The following is a 17,746-nucleotide window of genomic DNA, read 5'->3' as shown; positions in this document are numbered from 1 at the left end:
TTGCCTCCTTGCTGGAGAACCTCACAGACACAGGCTACTTGCTCCTGGGTGAAGCCAAAAGTGGGCAGCATCGACATGGTCCCCCTAAAAACATTCAGATCCAGGAGAAGTTGCAGAAATGCCCAGCTCCAGTGCGCAAAATGCGCTTAATCCAAGGCACCATCCATGGAGCCACCTCTTCAGGGCGCACTGGAAAACTTTCTCTGCTCCTTGCAAACTTTTGCAGCTCCCTGGCTCCTCAGTGGAGTTATTGCAGATCATGCAGCACTAAAGTCTGCTCACCCGCTGTCTGGCTGCCTTTTTCCTTAATAATATTATTCTAAACTGGCATGAAAAATGATTGTGCGCCTTGTGATTGGCTGGATACCTGACCCGGGGACTGCAAGGATAAGACAACAGTTTTAGTCAAATTATTCGCCATGGTAACCCTGTCAATCACAGGAAACTCGATCTGCTTGGAGGAGGCTCCCAGGCTGTTACACATTGCTCTCATCCACTGAGAGGCAGCCCTGGAGCTAAAATATTAGGGGAACATAGTTTTTTTTTGCCTTGATTGATGCAGCAAAAAAGGGGGAGGGGATGGGGTTAGGTTGGAGGGTGGGGGGCGCTGTAATCCTGTAATGTCAAGTCCACACAGCAGCAGCCTGCTTCATTGCAGGGGATGCTTTGAAGGCTTTCCCTCCTAGGCTGACATTAGGCAGCCAGGATACACTGGATGTGATTGCAGGCAGGAGAGAAAACTCCTGTTAGAAGGGTTTATCCTGAGCTGCAGCTGGATTGTGGGAAGAGGCGTAGTTTTGGGTTGAATTAAAGGGAACGCTACTAGATCTGCACAAGTAACTAAACAGTAGATGAGACATATCATTTGCCATTAGGGTATATGCATAAGGACAATTTTTCCACCAAACTAAATCAGTCCAAAATCACACGGTAATACCGTAGAAGACATTGATCTGCATGGGGGTATTCACATGGGCGGTTTTTTTACTTGAATGAAAGTCTGCGCGAAAAAAAAAAAAAAAATCACTGCCTGCCCTATTTTGTTGCGATTTTCGTAGAAAAATTATCAATTCAAGTCTATGGATGGATTAAAAAAATGGATTGCATTTGCATGATGCGAGTGGGATCTGTATTTAACACGTGTGACCTCGGAAATGATAAAAAAAATAAAAAGAACCAGAAAGTGCAGAGCCTGTACGTTTATGCAGTTTTTTCTATGCGTGAAAATCTTCTCAAAAATGGACATAAATCGTCGATAAAAATCCACACAAATGCAAGAGGAATGCATTAAACGCTCACAAAAAAACAGACCAGTTTTCGAGGACTGAAAAAAATACACCCTTGTGACTTATGGATACAACTATCTCTCACAATACATGTAATTCCTATGGAAGATATTGAACAATCACAACACATTTATGAGCTAGAAGATGTTACTAAATGTTCTAAATGTTGTACGGCACCCAAAAAGTAAAATAAAAGTTTCACACTACTTTTCTACATATGTGGCAACTTCCGCAGATCTCTCTATCTATCTATCTATCTATCTATCTATCTATCTATCTATCTATCTATCTATCTATCTATCTATCTCCCTTCGTCTATCTATCTATCTATCTATCTATCTATCTCATATCTATCTATCTATCTATCTATCTATCTATCTATCTATCTATCTATCTATCTATCCTATCTCACATCTATCTATCTATCTATCCTCATATCTATCTATCTATCTATCTATCTATCTATCTATCTATCTATCTATCTATCCTATCTCACATCTATCTATCTATCTCATATCTATCTATCTATCCTCATATCTATCTATGCTCCTATCTATCTATCTATCTATCTATCTATCCTATCTCACATCTATCTATCTATCTCATATCTATCTATCTATCTATCTCACATCTATCTATCCTCATATCTATCTATCTCTCTATCTATCTATCTATCCTCATATCTATCTATCTATTTATCTATCTATCTATCTCATATCTATCTATCTCCTATCTATCTATCTATCCTCATATCTATCTATCTATCTATCCTCATATCTATCTATCTATCTATCTATCTATCTATCCTATCTCACATTTATCTATCTATCTATCTCATATCTATCTATCTATCCGTTTGTCTATCTATCTATCTATCTATCTATCTCCTATCTATCTATCTATCTATCTATCTATCTATCTATCTATCTATCTATCTATCTATCTATCCATCCATCTATCTATCTATCTATCTATCTATCTATCTATCTATCTATCTATCTATCTGTCTGTCCGTCCATCTGTCTATCTATCTATCTATCTCCTATCTATCTATCAATCTATCTATCTATCCTCATATCTATCTATCTATCTATCTATCTCATATCTATCTATCTATCTATCTATCTATCTATCTATCTATCTATCTATCCTATCTCACATCTATCTATCTATCTATCTATCTATCTATCTATCTATCTCATATCTATCTATCTGTCCGTCCGTCTATCTATCTATCTATCTCCTATCTATCTATCTATCTATCTATCTCACATCTATCTATCTATCCTCACATCTATCTATCTATCTATCCTCATATCTATCTATCTATTTATCTATCTATCTCATATCTATCTATCCTCATATCTATCTATCTCCTATCTATCTATCTATCTATCTATCTATCTATCTATCTATCTATCTATCTCATATCTATCTATCTATCCTCATATCTATCTATCTATCTATCTATCTATCCTATCTCACATCTATCTATCTATCTATCTATCTATCTATCTATCTATCTATCTATCTATCTATCTATCTATCTATCTATGTATCTATCTATCTATCTATCTATCTATCTATCTATCTATCTATCTATCTATCTATCTATCTATCTATCTATCCTCATATCTATCTATCTATCCTCATATCTATCTATCTATCTATCTATCTATCTATCTATCTATCTATCTATCTAATATCTATCTATCCTCCTATCTATCTATCTATCTCACATCTATCTATCTATCCTCATATCTATCTATCTATCTATCTCACATCTATCTATCTATCCTCATATCTATCTATCTATCTATCTATCTATCTATCTATCTATCTATCTATCTATCTCATATCTATTTATCTATCTATCTCATATCTATCACTGGTTTCACACGGACGGGTCGGATTCCGCATGCGGGACTCCGCAGCAGAATCCGTCTCTGTCCCCGGCCAGCGACCCCGTGTATCTTGTATTGTCTGTATTGCATATCGCCGTTGTGGCTCACCATTGGTAATGTGCAGTGCAGATTTTTTTTAAAAGTCTTTCTTTTTCCTGCACCGTTGCTAGACAATGACGCAAGTACCTGTGACCTATCTGCAATGTCTATTGCGGATGGGCCGTGGGCCTGACGGCTTCCATTGACTTCAATGGAAGCCGTTTGCGTGGAATCCGCACAAAAATAGAACATGCTGCGATTTTATTTCTGCTCACGGAAATCGCAATTGCTGCCTGCTCACATGTGAGCGAATGTTCTCTTCTTGTAATATGTACGGAATACTGCGGATCATCCGCGCGGTTGACGATCGTGGATTCCGCAATTCAAACCTGGTCGTGTGCAGCCAGCCTATCTATCATATATCTGTCTTTCCATCTATCTATCATCTGTATATCTATCTCATACTGTTTTATGCATCTCATATCTTTCTCTGTCTTGTATCTCTCCATCTCATATAGATCTGACTATCTGTATTACTACTTTTATAATTCTGCTTCCTGTCTCTGGAAACAGTCAGCAGTTGAGCTCCACCCCGCTGTAAGACATGTGACCCAACTCCTTACTTACTATGTATGACTCAGAATGGATATGAAGAATAAGTGCACCATTAACACAGTTACTATAGATTAAATTATAGCCCTGCAAGATGGACTTAACGGTTTGGAGATTTCTTTTAGAACTACAATTAACACAAAAATGTCTACTTATTAAGGAAGAATTCCACCCCAAAATGTAAATAACTATATAACAGGAAACTGCAAGTTGGAGGAGCAGTCAAAGTTTGGTTGTTATATTATAAATACTTTTACAGAAATATTGGTATTTTTCTGCTTTGCTGGCTGTCCACGGGCGATGCAGTATCCCGGGGCGAAGCTCCGCCGCAGGAGCAGCCACCCGGGAGCAGGAGCCGCCGCCTAATCTCCGCCGGTCAGCCCTATCTAATAGATAGGCTGACCGCGGAGAATTGGGGCAATTCGCAGCATGCTGCAAATTGCCCGCCGCGAGCGGGGAGAATCGCAATGATTCTTTGCTTGTGGACAGGTGCTGGCGCTTTCCATAGCAATGCTATGGGAAGCGTCGGTCGGCGTGATTTGGGGCGGTTTCTCGCCGGTGAAATCACTGCCATGGACAGGGGGCCTTTCTGTAGCTGCAAAAGTTACAGCAGAAAAAGTAGGGATGCTGGGTGTTACCTTCTCAAAAACGGATGACATATTATTTTCTCAACACAGTCTATCAATAACATTCTGAGGATATAAGTAAAAAATGACATCTTTCAGCGCTCTCTTTTGTAACTTTTGTAAAAATGGCCACCATGATTTAAATGAAAAATGTCACTAGCTGCAGAAGTAAAACAAACTTTGGCTATTGCTCTAACTTGTGATTTAGTACTAAATCAAGGACGTTATATTCTGTGACTGATATACCTGTTAGTGAGAAGCATGCCGGTCCGAATAATTAATGTGAAAGTAAAATATACAGATCGTCAAAAAATCAAGAAATTGTCGGAATCAAATGAATCTTTCTTTGAGTGATTGTAACATTGATGTAAGTGATTACAATATGAGAGCAAAATAATAGTTTATTGTGGAAAATTGAACACTTGAAGGGAGGTTCTAGTACCCTGTTGTACCACCTCTAGTTTGGATACAAGGTGTGATACGGGTGGGCATGGAGGCTCTAGTACCCTGTTGTACCGCCTCTAGCTTGGATACAAGATGTGATACAAGTGGGCATGGAGGCTCTAGTACCCTATTGTACCGCCTCTAGCTTGGATACAAGATGTGGTACGGGTGGGCATGGAGGCTCTAGTACCCTGTTGTATCACCCCTAGCTTAGATACAAGATGTGATACGGGTGGCATGGAGGCTCTAGCACCTTGTTGTACCACCTCTAGCTTGGATACAAGATGTGATACGGGTGGCATGGAGGCTCTAGTACCTTGTTGTACCGCCTCTAGCTTGGATACAACATGTGATACAAGTGGGCATGGAGGCTCTAGTACCCTGTTATACTGCCTCTAGCTTAGATACAAGATGTGATACGGGTGGCATGGAGGCTGTAGTACCCTGTTGTACCACCTCTAGCTTAGATACAAGATGTGATACGGGTGGCATGGAGGCTCTAGTACCTTGTTGTACCGCCTCTAGCTTGGATACCAGATGTGATACTGGCAGGCATGGAGACACTAGTAACCTGTTGTACCGCGTCTAGCTTGGATACAAGATGTGATACAGGTGGACATGGAGGCATACAGGTTCCGTATGGTAACCTGCAGCATATAGTTCCACATTTGCTGTAACAGAGCCTCTGGATTGTGTAAACCCATAGGCTGTCAAAGTTGGTGTCCCAGATGGTCCCATACACATTCTATTGGTGATAAATCTGGCAATTGGGCAGATCATGGAAGTGTGTCAATGCTGGGAAGGCATTCCTGTGACACCCTTGCTGTGTGCGGCCGAGCATTATCCCACTGAAAAATGCCTCCTGACAGCATTTTCCAGCACTACACTTCGTACCGTTACTAGGGGTGACTGACTGTCGTAGGTGATGGCCTCCCAGGCCATCACACCAGCGGTGGGGGCAGTGTGCTGCTCCACAGCAGAGACAGCATTGAGGCTTTCACCGCTAGGCCTTCAGACACAAACATAGCTGTCATCATTTCTCGCTGAATTTGTCACTGAAGTCAACCCGGTTCCACTTAGCAGTCCCATTTCATGGTTCATGAGGCCATTGCAAACAGAGGCGATGGTGGGTTGGTGTCAAAGGCAGTACACATAATGGGCACTGTGAGACCAAATATCCTTCAGCCAAGCACCTGGAAATGGTTCCAACAGGCACAGGGGTGTAACATTGGTGTCACTTGTCTCTGGTTGGCAGATGATGAAACAGTGGGATTGCTTGTTGTACGATCAGATGATCCTCTCTCCTGATGGTCTGTCCAGGGTGTCCTTAGGCCGGCCACCCTGTGTGTGTGCCCTCACGCATCCACTTGTCCCAACACTAACAGTCTGGTCAGAACGGCCCAGGTGGTGGGCAATTGATCGATACAACCATTCAGCTTCTTGCATTCCAATAATACACTGCCTCTCAAACTCCGTTAATTGGGCGAAATCACTTTGATTGCATCGTAGAGATGTCTAGTGGTCAACAAGCTCTACACAAGTGGGGAAAAAAGGTCCACTATACACAAGGAGCCTTTGAGAGCCTTTTTATAGGCCAGGGCTTAGGGTCTCAGGTGGCAAACAGCATGCTGAGTTTTGCAGCAAAACGATAACTGCTTCTAGGTGCTGTATTTATTTTTACTAAGACTATCTATCTATAGCTGTCCATCAATATATCTATAGCTATATATATATATATATATATATATATATATAGAATTCATATCTATCTATCCTCATATCTATCTATCTATCTATCTATCTATCTCTCTATCTCATATCTATTATCTATCCTCATATTTATCTCATATCTATCTACCTATTTATCTATCTATCGCTATCTATTAATCCTCATATCTATTTATCTTCTATCTGTCTATCATCTATCTATCTATCTATCTATCTATCCTCATATCTATCTGTCTATCTATCTATATATCAATCTCATATCTATCTATCTATCTATCTATCTATCTATCTATCTATCTATCTATCTATCTATCTATCGCTATTAGAGATGAGCGAGTATACTCGCTAAGGCACATTACTCGAGCGAGTAGTGCCTTAGCCGAGTATCTCCCAGCTCGTCTCTAAAGATTCGGGGGCCGGCGGGGGGCGGGGGAGAGCGGGGAGGAACGGAGGGGAGATCTCTCCCTCTCCCCTCCCCCTCCCCCTCGCTCCCCGCCGCAACTCACCTGTCACCTGCACCGGCCCCCGAATCTTTAGAGACGAGCGGGGAGATACTCGGCTAAGGCACTACTTGCTCGAGTTATGTGTCTTAGCGAGTTTACTCGCTCATCTCTAATCGCTATCTATTTATCCTCATATCTATCCTCATATCTATCTATCTATCTCTCTTTCTCTCTCATATCTCTCTATCTCATGTCTATCTATCTATCTATTACATCTATCTATCTATATATATATATATATATATATATATATATATATATATATCTACTATCTATCTCATATTTATCTATCTATCTATCTATCTATCTATCTATCTATCTCATATCTATCTATCTATCTACCTATCTATCTATCTATCTATCTATCTATCTATCTATCTCATCAATCTATCTATCTATCTATCTATCTATCTATCTATCTCATATCTATCTATCTCCTATCTATCTATCTATCTATCCTCATATCTATCTATCTATCTATCTATCTATCTACTTCATATCTATCTATCCTCATATCTATCTATCTATCTATCTATCTATCTATCTATCTATCTATCTATCTATCTCATATCTATCTATCTATCTATCTATCTATCTATCTATCTATCTCATATCTATCTATCTATCTCATTATCTATCTATATCATATCTATCTATCTATCTATCTATCTATCTCATATCTATCTATCTATCTATCTATCTATCTATCTATCTATCTATCTATCACCTTAAAAATTAATACAGGTGAATAAATTAAACAGACCTTAATTTTTTGTGTTACTTTGGTTCCTTTATTTCCTATTGTCTCCTGTTTTCCCATGCCTCCTAGCAGTTACACTCTATCCATGATTTATTAGGTGCTAGCCTTTTGCCCAGCGACTCTGAAGGTCTCAGTGTCTTCCATTCTCAGTAATAGTATATGCATTACGTTCAGGGAATCTCCATATGCCCGGGGTCAATAACTAACGGGACATGCTGACAGATATACACATGACCCCAGTAATTGCCTGATGGAAACCCCCTGTCCAGAATCTGAGAGTCCAGAATATTTAATAGTAGCATAAATAATAACACCTCCGAAACTAGGACAACTCCTGGCAAAGCCTACCCATTCATTAATTAATATTCCTTCATTGAATAAAATGTAAGAATCTAGTTTAGGCTTATGCTAAAGGTTTTTACAAAATGGCTATGAATGTATACTGCAACTTTCTCATAGGTTTGTATTAGGTACATTTTACATGGTTAAGTTTAGATACTTTTTAATGTGTTGCATGGCGCAGCATGCCTGTGTATTTGGGAAGTCTACTTATTTTGTTGGAGTGTGTATGTACAGGTCCAAATTACAGAATCATTTTGTATGGAGCCGTAAGAGGGCTGTTATACCGGAACCTCAACCCTTTACTGTCCCAACATATGCCTTTGATTTTACTGTATTTTTAGTGCACAGCAAATTCTGTAAAAGTAAAACTCAAAATCGAACTGTGAAATTGCCTTTTTTTTATATTCCACCCCACTTAAAAATGTTTACATTTTTGAATAAATTATGGGGAACATTACATGGTACTGTTAAAAAAATATATATATATATCCCCCTTAAAAAATGACACTCAAAAATATGATCTATTTGGGTTCAAAAATAATAAAAAAATCGCATTTTTGAAATTTTTTACTTCATTTTTTTATTTCAGTTTTTTCTTTGCAGTCTGTTATGTGTGTTGTGTTAAAAACTATTCTGCTGTTACCTGATAAGCATCAAATTGTATATCTGTACTTAGTACTTTGAGTACCCAAAGATGGACTATTAAAAGACTGTCCACTAGAGATGAGCGAGCGTACTCGGATAAGCACTACTCGCTCGAGTAATTTGCTTTATCCGAGTATCGCTGTGCTCGGGTCTAAAGATTCGGGTGCCGGCACGGAGCGGGGAGCTGCAGGGGAGAGCGGGGAGGAACGGAGGTAAGATCTTTCTCTCCCTCTCTCCCGCCCGCTCTCCCCTGCTCCCCGCTGCGACTCACCTGTCAGCCGCAGCGGCACCCGAATCTTTAGACCCGAGCACAGCGATACTCGGATAAAGCACATTACTCGAGCGAGTAGTGCTTTTCCGAGTACGCTCGCTCATCTCTACTGTCCACCTTATTAATGCATGAGTTAATAAAAGGCGCTGTCTTTAATAGTCATGTGTTAATAGACCAATCAGGCCCACATCCCATTCTAAACAGTGCATCCAGTGTGTTCATTAGGTCTTAAAGCCATAAATACAGTAAAATAATTAGAATATGAAATAGCATAGTAGCAAACAGTCTGCTAGCTAATAGTTTCCATGGAACAAGTGGAAAAAATGAACAGCAAAAGCGGTAGTGACATGTTACAAAATGCTAGACTTTACATTTCAGAACTTTAGAGCTAATGGGTAGATCTAGACTGAAGCTTTGCTTTTAATTGATTAATTAGATCCCCCTGGGCACAGCTGAAGGGAAAACATAAGTGAAGACTGGGTTTAAAAGAATCAAGATTGTTGTACTGGCTGAACAGTACATTTGTCAGAGGAAGCGGCTTACTGCGGCTCAACACAGGACATGACTGGAGGAATACCACTCACATTTTAGCTTTACTCTTTAGACTAAGACAGAATGGGTAGAGTTATCACATATTCACCTTAGACGTTTGCAACCTGTTCAACCAGAGAGTTTTATCAGGAAGCTATGAAACTACTAAACTTTTGAAAGGCAAAGTTTGATCAGCTCAGAGATGCCCTAAACCCTACTGACTAGGTCAATGTCTTCAAAAATAATAATACAGACAATAAATGGGAAATGCTTAAAAATACCCTAAATACTTACCGTGAGAGGTTTCTACATTACACGAATAAAAGGGTTAGGAATTGGCTCAATAAAAATGTAAGGGGGTCAATAAACAGCAAAAAGAAAGCATCTAAACTACTAGAACTAGAAGGCAGCATAGAAGTACTAAAAACCTATATGGAAAAAAATTAATTATGTAAAAATTAGAGATGAGTGAGTATACTCGCTAAGGCACATTACTCGATCGAGTAGTGCCTTAGCCGAGTATCTCCCCGCCTGTCTCTAAAGATTCGGGGGCCAGCGGGGAGGAATGGAGGGGAGATCTCCCTCTCTCCCGCCCGCTCCCCCCCCCACTCACCTGTCACCCGCGCCGGCCCCGAATCTTTAGAGATGAGCGGAGAGATACTTGGCTAAGGCACTACTCGCTCGAGTAATGTGCCTTAGCGAGTATACTCGCTCATCTCTAGTAAAAATCAGATAAAGCAGCAAAGATGGAGAAAGAGAGACATATTGCCAAAGCGAGTAAAACTAACCCTAAACTGTTCCTCAACTATATAACAGTAAAAAGTTTTAATACTGAAAGTGTTGGCCCTTTAATAAACAATGTAGGAAAAACTGTAGAGGCTGTTTAGGAGAAAGCAAATCTATGTACTAGTTTTTTTCTCCACTGCATTCACAGAGGAAAAGGAAATGTCAGATAAGATGCAGAGTGATAAAGTAAACTCTCCACTAACTGTCACCAGTTTAAACCAGGAAGAAGTGCAGCTTCATTGAATTCAATGAATGGCAAAGCGCTGCCTTTGATTGGCTGAGCGCTGTGACCAAGCACAGGCAGCGCTCAGCTGTCATTGAATGAATGGCTGAGCATTGCCTGTGATTGGCTGAGCACTCAGCCAATCAAGCGCAGTCCTTTCAGCAGGCAGGATTTTAAACCCCCGCCTGCTGAAAGAACTTCATTCCAGTGCTGGGGACCAAGCGGCTAGACACGCCTGAGCCCCAAAGCGGCTGGGAGTTGAGTATATATATTTTTTACTACAGCTAGGGATAATTTTCAGGGAAGGGTTTATATTTAAAACCCTTCCCCGAAAATCACAGCGGGGGTGCCGGCACCCTATTGCTTTCAATGGGGCCGCCGGCATCCCCATTGAAATCAATGGGAGAGCTTTGCGATCCTCTGCCTCAACTGTGGCAGAGGATTCCTTACTCCCAGCAGGGAGTCACCTTGTCACTGAACATTGTGAAAGTGCTGTCACATTGTTCAGTGACAAGGGGATAACCCGCGGGGAGTATTGACACACAGCACGGACCTTGCCGCTGCACGTAGGCCCTATGTTTTGCAGGTACATGCATTTGCACGGCTGTAAAACACAGACATGTGAACACACCAGAGGGAACCAATGGTTCTAAGAGATGAACGGTTTTGTGCGGATGTATGTATGCACATAAACACGCTCGTCTGAACGAAGCCTAAATGGGAAACCACTGGGTAAAACTGAAATGGAAAGGGACTTGGGGTTTTTAGTTAACTGTAAGCTTAACTGGAGTAACCAGTGTCAGGCAGCTGCTGCCAAGGCAAATAGGATCACGGGGTGCATCAAAAGAGGTCTAGGGGCAGATGCCGAGAAAATTGTTCTTCCTCTTTACAAGTCACTGGTCAGACCATGCATGGAATATTGTGTACAGTTTTGGGCACCGGTACTCAAGAAGGATATATCCGAGTTTGAGTGGGTACAAAGGCAGGCTAAAGTAATAAACGTAATAGGCGGACTACAATACCCAGAGAGGTTATCAAAATTGAGGTAATTTAGTCTAGAATAATGACAGCTGAGGAGCGACCTAATAACTATTTATAAATATATCAGGGGACAATACAGAGATCTCTCCCATCATCTGTTTATACCCAGGACTGTAACAAGGGGGCGCCCTCTACGTCTAGAGAAAAGAAGGTTTCTACACCAACATAGAAGGGGGTTCTTTACTGTAAGAGCAGTGAGACTATGGAACTCTCTGCCTGAGGACGTGTTGATGGAGAAGTCGATAAAAGAGTATAAGAGGAACCTGGACTTCTTTACTGAGTGATTCAATATTACATATTATAGTCAGTGATTACTTCAAGGGGGAAGGGGGGTAATGGGCTTACACTCCTTATTTGACACATTCTGATGGAAGCTAAGGAAAACTATTGCAAAGTGTTATATAGGTAACTGTCTTGCAATGTTATTTGAGCAGTCTATGATTATACTATGTTGGTACTATATGGTAGAAAATGGAGAGGGCATAAAAAAAGACTATATAGGGCACCAAGCAACCTAAAGGCAGGATGACAACACTATACACACAACTTTGCATGCAACTGACCCTGCACTTATAGGAGGGGCTATACTCAATGACTTTCGGAAGACTGCATGTGTTTATTTACATTTCTTTCACAATTGACTTTCATTCATCACAACTGACCCTCATTCATTGCAGCTGCCATAAGGCACTTACACCCAATGCAGGCAAGAAGTTGATATCTTCATTATGGCTTCCTTTATGGAAGTTTAAAAAATAATAAATAAATCCTTCCTGAAAATGCATTGGTGGGGCAGGAGCTACTTATGACCCATTATAGTCAAGGGTGTATGTATGTAGCACTAACGGGGCCCCACATCGAAACTCAGAATTGACACACCAGAAAAAATTAATAATAGTGTCCTCATTTTAATAGTGGCCCCTCTATGGCCTCATTTAGTAATAGTGCCCCCTGTATGGCTCAAAATAATAATAATGCTCACTCTGTGTCCTGAAATATTAATGGTGCCCTCAATTGAGTGATAATGCCCCACTTAGCAATGTGACCCCCTCCCCTTCCTTTGACTGGGCAGCAAAGGGGTAACACGCAGCAGATCTGTGACTCACACTTTTGTAAGGTACAGGTGCTGGGCGCTCAATATGGATTGGAAGATGATCTGACTCCTACCCTATCTCCTGCACATACTGTATTTTAGAACAGGAGACAAGGGTACCAAGGAGAGGAGTAAGGGTATCCTCCCCATACAGCACCTGGACCTTGTGAAAGTGTGAGTGACTTATATTTGCTCATTAGTACACCGATGGGGTAACATGTACAAGTCTTGACGAATCACTGGCGGTGGGATAAGGCTATTCGGCTCCTGCCCCACCAAACCTTAATTATTTTGTACAGACAATTAATATAGTAGTAAAAATATAAATACCAGAATTGGGCTCAGACTAGTGATGAGCGAATCTTTGAAAAGCTTGGTTTAGCAAGTTCACTGAACTTTTTGCAAAAAGTTTGGTGCGATCCAGAAAACCATACACAGATAGCTCTTTCGGGGTGTTTGCCCCTCATCAGTGTGCAGTGGGTTTCTTGCTTGGCTGGTGAGAGGCCTGTGATGTGGGTCAAGAGGGTGTTGCCTCTCATTAAGGAGAGCACCCAAAAAGTATGTGGAAACATTCAGGGGGTTAGGGAGTTGGAGCCCGCGGGGGGGAGGGGGGGAGGGCATCATATCTCCCCAAGGAGAGCACCCAGAAGTGGTGTGAGAAGACATTGTTTCTTTAACTCAGGAGGTGCAGGAACAGTGTAGCTCGCTGTGCTATGTTATTTGTGTAACTCCCATTGACTTCTATGGGAGTTACGGAAACATCCTAGCTAAGCCAAGCTTGGCCAAGTTTGGCAAGAATGGGAGCATCCCTTTAATAATAATTTATAAAAAAGCAAACACATTATTTCTATTCTACAGACATAGATTTGATTAATGAAATTAAACCGAAATACACGATGCTTCCCCTTTGAAGACATGTAAGTTTATCTGCATTCAAAAGTACAAGCAGAATTCTAGATGAGAAGATAAAACACGGTTAGACTTCTGTTCGGCCAAGTATCATTTACATACACGAACTGCAAGGTGGGAGGGAGCGCAGTGAGAACGCTTCCTCTGGATTTTCCTGCCCTCTTCCGTAGCATATGTGTTTTTTATTTGTATCACCATCATGGTTTCCAGCCTGCAGAAATTGTTCTTGTTCCCATTAAGTCAAATAGGATTGATTTCAGTTCAGGCCACATACCACCCCTCCGAAAACCAATGCAATTAGAGGTTCATGCTGCTGATCATTCAACAGAACATGTCGTTGGGGAGGAAATCTTAAAGCAGTTCTCTGTAATAAATAAGGAACATGTGAAGACGTCAGAAACAAGTTCCAGTCATCCAAGTCAATACACAGTAAACCTGGAATCCCCAGGCGGGGGAATAGATATGTAGAAAGTAACAAGCAGCGCTTAATCCCAACAACTGGCATGATTTGCGCAATAACTTATTGTGTTTCATGTCGTGAGAGTTTGTGCTCCTGGGTCTTGTAGTATTATGCACTTTCAGGGCTTAGTCAGACAAGCTTTTTTTTTTTGGGTACTTATGTGCGCAAAATGCGCCTGACCGTAGCTCCATGCCCATTGGTTTCAATGGGGCTGAAGCTGCAGCTGCCCCATTGAAAGCAATGGGAGGCAGGCAACCCCCACAGTGATTTTCGGGGAACGGCTTAAAAAATAAGCCCTTCCCTGAAAATCATCCCTAGCTGCTGTAAGAAATAAAAAAATATATACATCACCTCTCCGCCACTGTGCAGCTCCGGCGCATCTTTTCCCTGGCTGCTGGCACTGCTCTGAAGCACTTTCAGCTGGCCAAGGATTTAAAAATCCCTGCCTCCTGAAAGTGTTGTGTCTGATTGGCTGAGCGGTGAGCCAATCACAGGCAGCGCTCAGCCTTTCATTGAATGACAGCTCAGCGCTGCCTGTGATTGGTCACAGCGCTGAGCTATTAAGAGGAATTCAGCTAGAGGGTGCCGGTCATTACACCTCATTATCTTTTAACTGGGCCCTGATGATTGTATGCATGCATGGTTTATGTCTGTGTTTCCTCTCTGTCTGTAGTTGTGCAGTCTCCTGGTCAGTGTGAACTAAGGGCTGCTTCACATCGCTGAGGGTGATATCTCCCGACATTGCCCTCACAATCCATGTGCAACAGCTGCATACGAGGAGTTTTCATCCCCAGGATTTCCCTGCTGCATCTGAAGTGACTTCGCGCGGGGCTGAAGGGGTTTCTCACAGACCTGGAGGGATTCCCCGTGGGGATGAAGGAATCCCCTGCCGCGGCTGTAACAGCGGAGTTCTCCCATCGCTTTCAATGGGGCTGGTGCTGCTGCTGATAGAACATGCTGCAATTTGTTTTTTCACACAACACTGCAGGAGTAAAAACGTCACAGACATTGGGGCTATATTCGAGGAGAATGGCACTTGAACGCTGCAGCCTCTAAATGACTTCAGCGGTCAGGTCATAGCAGTTCCACACCAAAGACATAGAGGCCTTTGGGGCTACAGTGCTGAATCACCAGATCTGAGGATGGGTAAGAACTGCTACTTTTATTGTTTTAACAGGGTATGACCGATTTTTAAGAAATTGTTATAATATCCGGATAACCCGTTTTACATACATTTAACAAGATTTAATAGGAAGAAATCCATGACAGGCCTGACAGCCTTCATAATGCCTCAGACTGCCATGGCAACAGAAGAACACCCTACGATCTTGTTGTGGGGGCTCTTTGGGAGACACATTTGGCTGTTCCTCTGCCAAGCCATTTAAATGTGGTCAGTGCTGACCCCAATGGTATCTAAAGGGTTAACAGTCATTAATGAAGTTGACTCCAATCCCATGGTTACCATGCATAGATATCTATCAAATACAAGACTTCATAGGCAACATTAAAATCTTTGATCATATGATTGCTTTTACTATATACTGTAATACTGAAGTATTGCAGTATATAGTACAAGCAATCATATGATCACAAGTTCAAGTCCCCTGTGGAGACTGAAGAAAAATGTAAAAACAAAGACCAGGAGGACTGTGGGGCTACAGTGCTGGATTGCCAGATCTGAGGATGGGTAAGTACTGCTATTTTTATTATTTTAACAGTGTTGGATCTATTTTTAAAAACCCCTTTAACATCTTATTAAACCTTGTTAAATGTAGGAAATCCATGACAGGCCTGGTAGCCTTCACAAGGTCCCAGGCTGCCGTGGCAATAGAACAACACCCTACAATCTTGTCATGGGGGTTGTTACGAAGACACAGGGAGCCCATTTGTCTACCAAGCCATTTAAAAGTGGTCAGTGATGTGGTCAAAGTCACCCTGGGTAGTATGGGTTGACAGTCATACTACTTCCTTCTGTCTCCTACCTATTGGTAGCATACATTTTCTAGGTAATCATGAATAGGGGGGGCAGACTGACAGAAGAATTTATGATTATAGGATCAGACTACAAAGCGTATGAATGCGAGAGCTCCCTGTGATTGGCTGAGTGCCTCAGCCAATCACAAGCAGCTCTTTCAGCAGGCGGGGATTTTAAATCCCCGCCTGCTCAAAGAACTGCATTACAGAGCCGGGGACAGGGCAGAGAAGACAGGGCTGAGCCCCGGCAGCTGAAGGAAGGTGAGTATGCTTTTTTTTTTTACACTACTTTGCTTTGTTTTTGAGGGAAGGGCTTATATTTAAAGCCCTTCCCTGAAAAAACAATTACGGGGTGCCGGCAGCTGGATCCTCTATCCCATTCAAATAAATGGGATTGAGTTGCTATAGCAGGCACAGCTGCAATAAAATGTACATTATGGCAGTGTGTCTGGTATGCAGTCAAAGGGCTGAAGCACTCACTCACTCAAAAGTCACAGCTACTTCAGGCAGCTGATTATTGAGTGTCAAACCCCACTTATGAGATATTGAGGACCTAGCTTGAGAATAGGTCAAAAGTATGTTAGTCTTGGAAAACCCCTTTAACCACTTCCTGGCCACATAACACGAATATACATCATGCGCTTATGAAGGGTGTATGCAGTAGTCATACCTGGCGGATATCAGCTGTTTTTGGCAGCTGCTTACAACTGTCACAATCATAGCGACAGTTAACTGTTTAGTTGTCATGATTAAAGCTGACCATCAGTCTAAACAGTTAGCTGGGAGTTCCCCTCCTGCGCCCCATCTGCACCCCTAAATGGGCTTGCATGGCAGCCCAAAACTAATGGAAGGCTCCCAGGGTTGCCATGCATAAATACATATCAAACACTGGGCTCATGAAGCAACATTAAAATCTTTATATGCTACAGTACTGAAGTATTGCAGTATATAGTACCAGCAAGCATATTCTCACAAGTTCAAGTCCCCTGTGAAAACTAAATAAAAATGTGTAAAAAAGATTTAACAAAGTTTTTTAACAGTACAAACAATTAAGAGATATTAAAAGTAAAAAAAAAAACCCTATTCCCATTTTTCCCATTAAAAAGTCTAACCAATTAAAAAAAAACATATATATTTGGTATCGCTGTGTACATAAGTCTTAATTATTAAAATATCACATTACTTATCTCACACAGTGAAGGATGTTAAAAAAAATTACACAATGCTATCCTAGCTCCCCAAAATTTTGAATATAAAGTGGTCAAAATACTACTAATAAAAAGTACAGTTCACCCCGCAAAAACTTGATGGGTGCCCGCTGTCAATACAAACCACTCTAATCCAGGCCGATAACCCTTCAGATGCAGTGGTCAATGCTGACTGCAGCATCTAAGTGGTGAGAGAAAAGAAGGGAGCTGTCACCCAAATGGCCTGGTTCAGTTAACGTAATACTAGTCCTAAACACTGGTGTATAACACTGTCTAAGAGCAGTCAAAGCCTCATATGACACAATCAAATGTTATACAGGGCTGTTATGATATTAGACAGTGTTATATACCAGTTTTAGCG

The 17,746-nt window shown here is 41.4% G+C and overlaps 1 protein-coding gene across 4 annotated transcripts in view; it reads right to left on the bottom strand.

The window, feature by feature from the left end:
* The window catches only part of SIX2 (SIX homeobox 2), a 7,971-nt gene extending 7,620 nt beyond the window's left edge, over positions 1-351 (bottom strand). For all 4 annotated transcript variants that reach the window (XM_066594490.1, XM_066594492.1, XM_066594491.1 and 1 more), the window contains exon 1: positions 1-351. This exon is cut by the window's left edge. In XM_066594490.1, the coding sequence (XP_066450587.1) occupies positions 1-77 (77 nt within the window). In that variant the 5' untranslated portion in view covers positions 78-351.
* Positions 352-17,746: the final 17,395 nt, after the last annotated feature.

Source organism: Eleutherodactylus coqui, chromosome 3 (genome assembly GCF_035609145.1).
Source record: "Eleutherodactylus coqui strain aEleCoq1 chromosome 3, aEleCoq1.hap1, whole genome shotgun sequence".
In the NCBI taxonomy this organism is placed as follows: Eukaryota; Metazoa; Chordata; class Amphibia; order Anura; family Eleutherodactylidae; genus Eleutherodactylus; species Eleutherodactylus coqui.
This window is presented reverse-complemented; position numbering and strand designations above follow the sequence as displayed.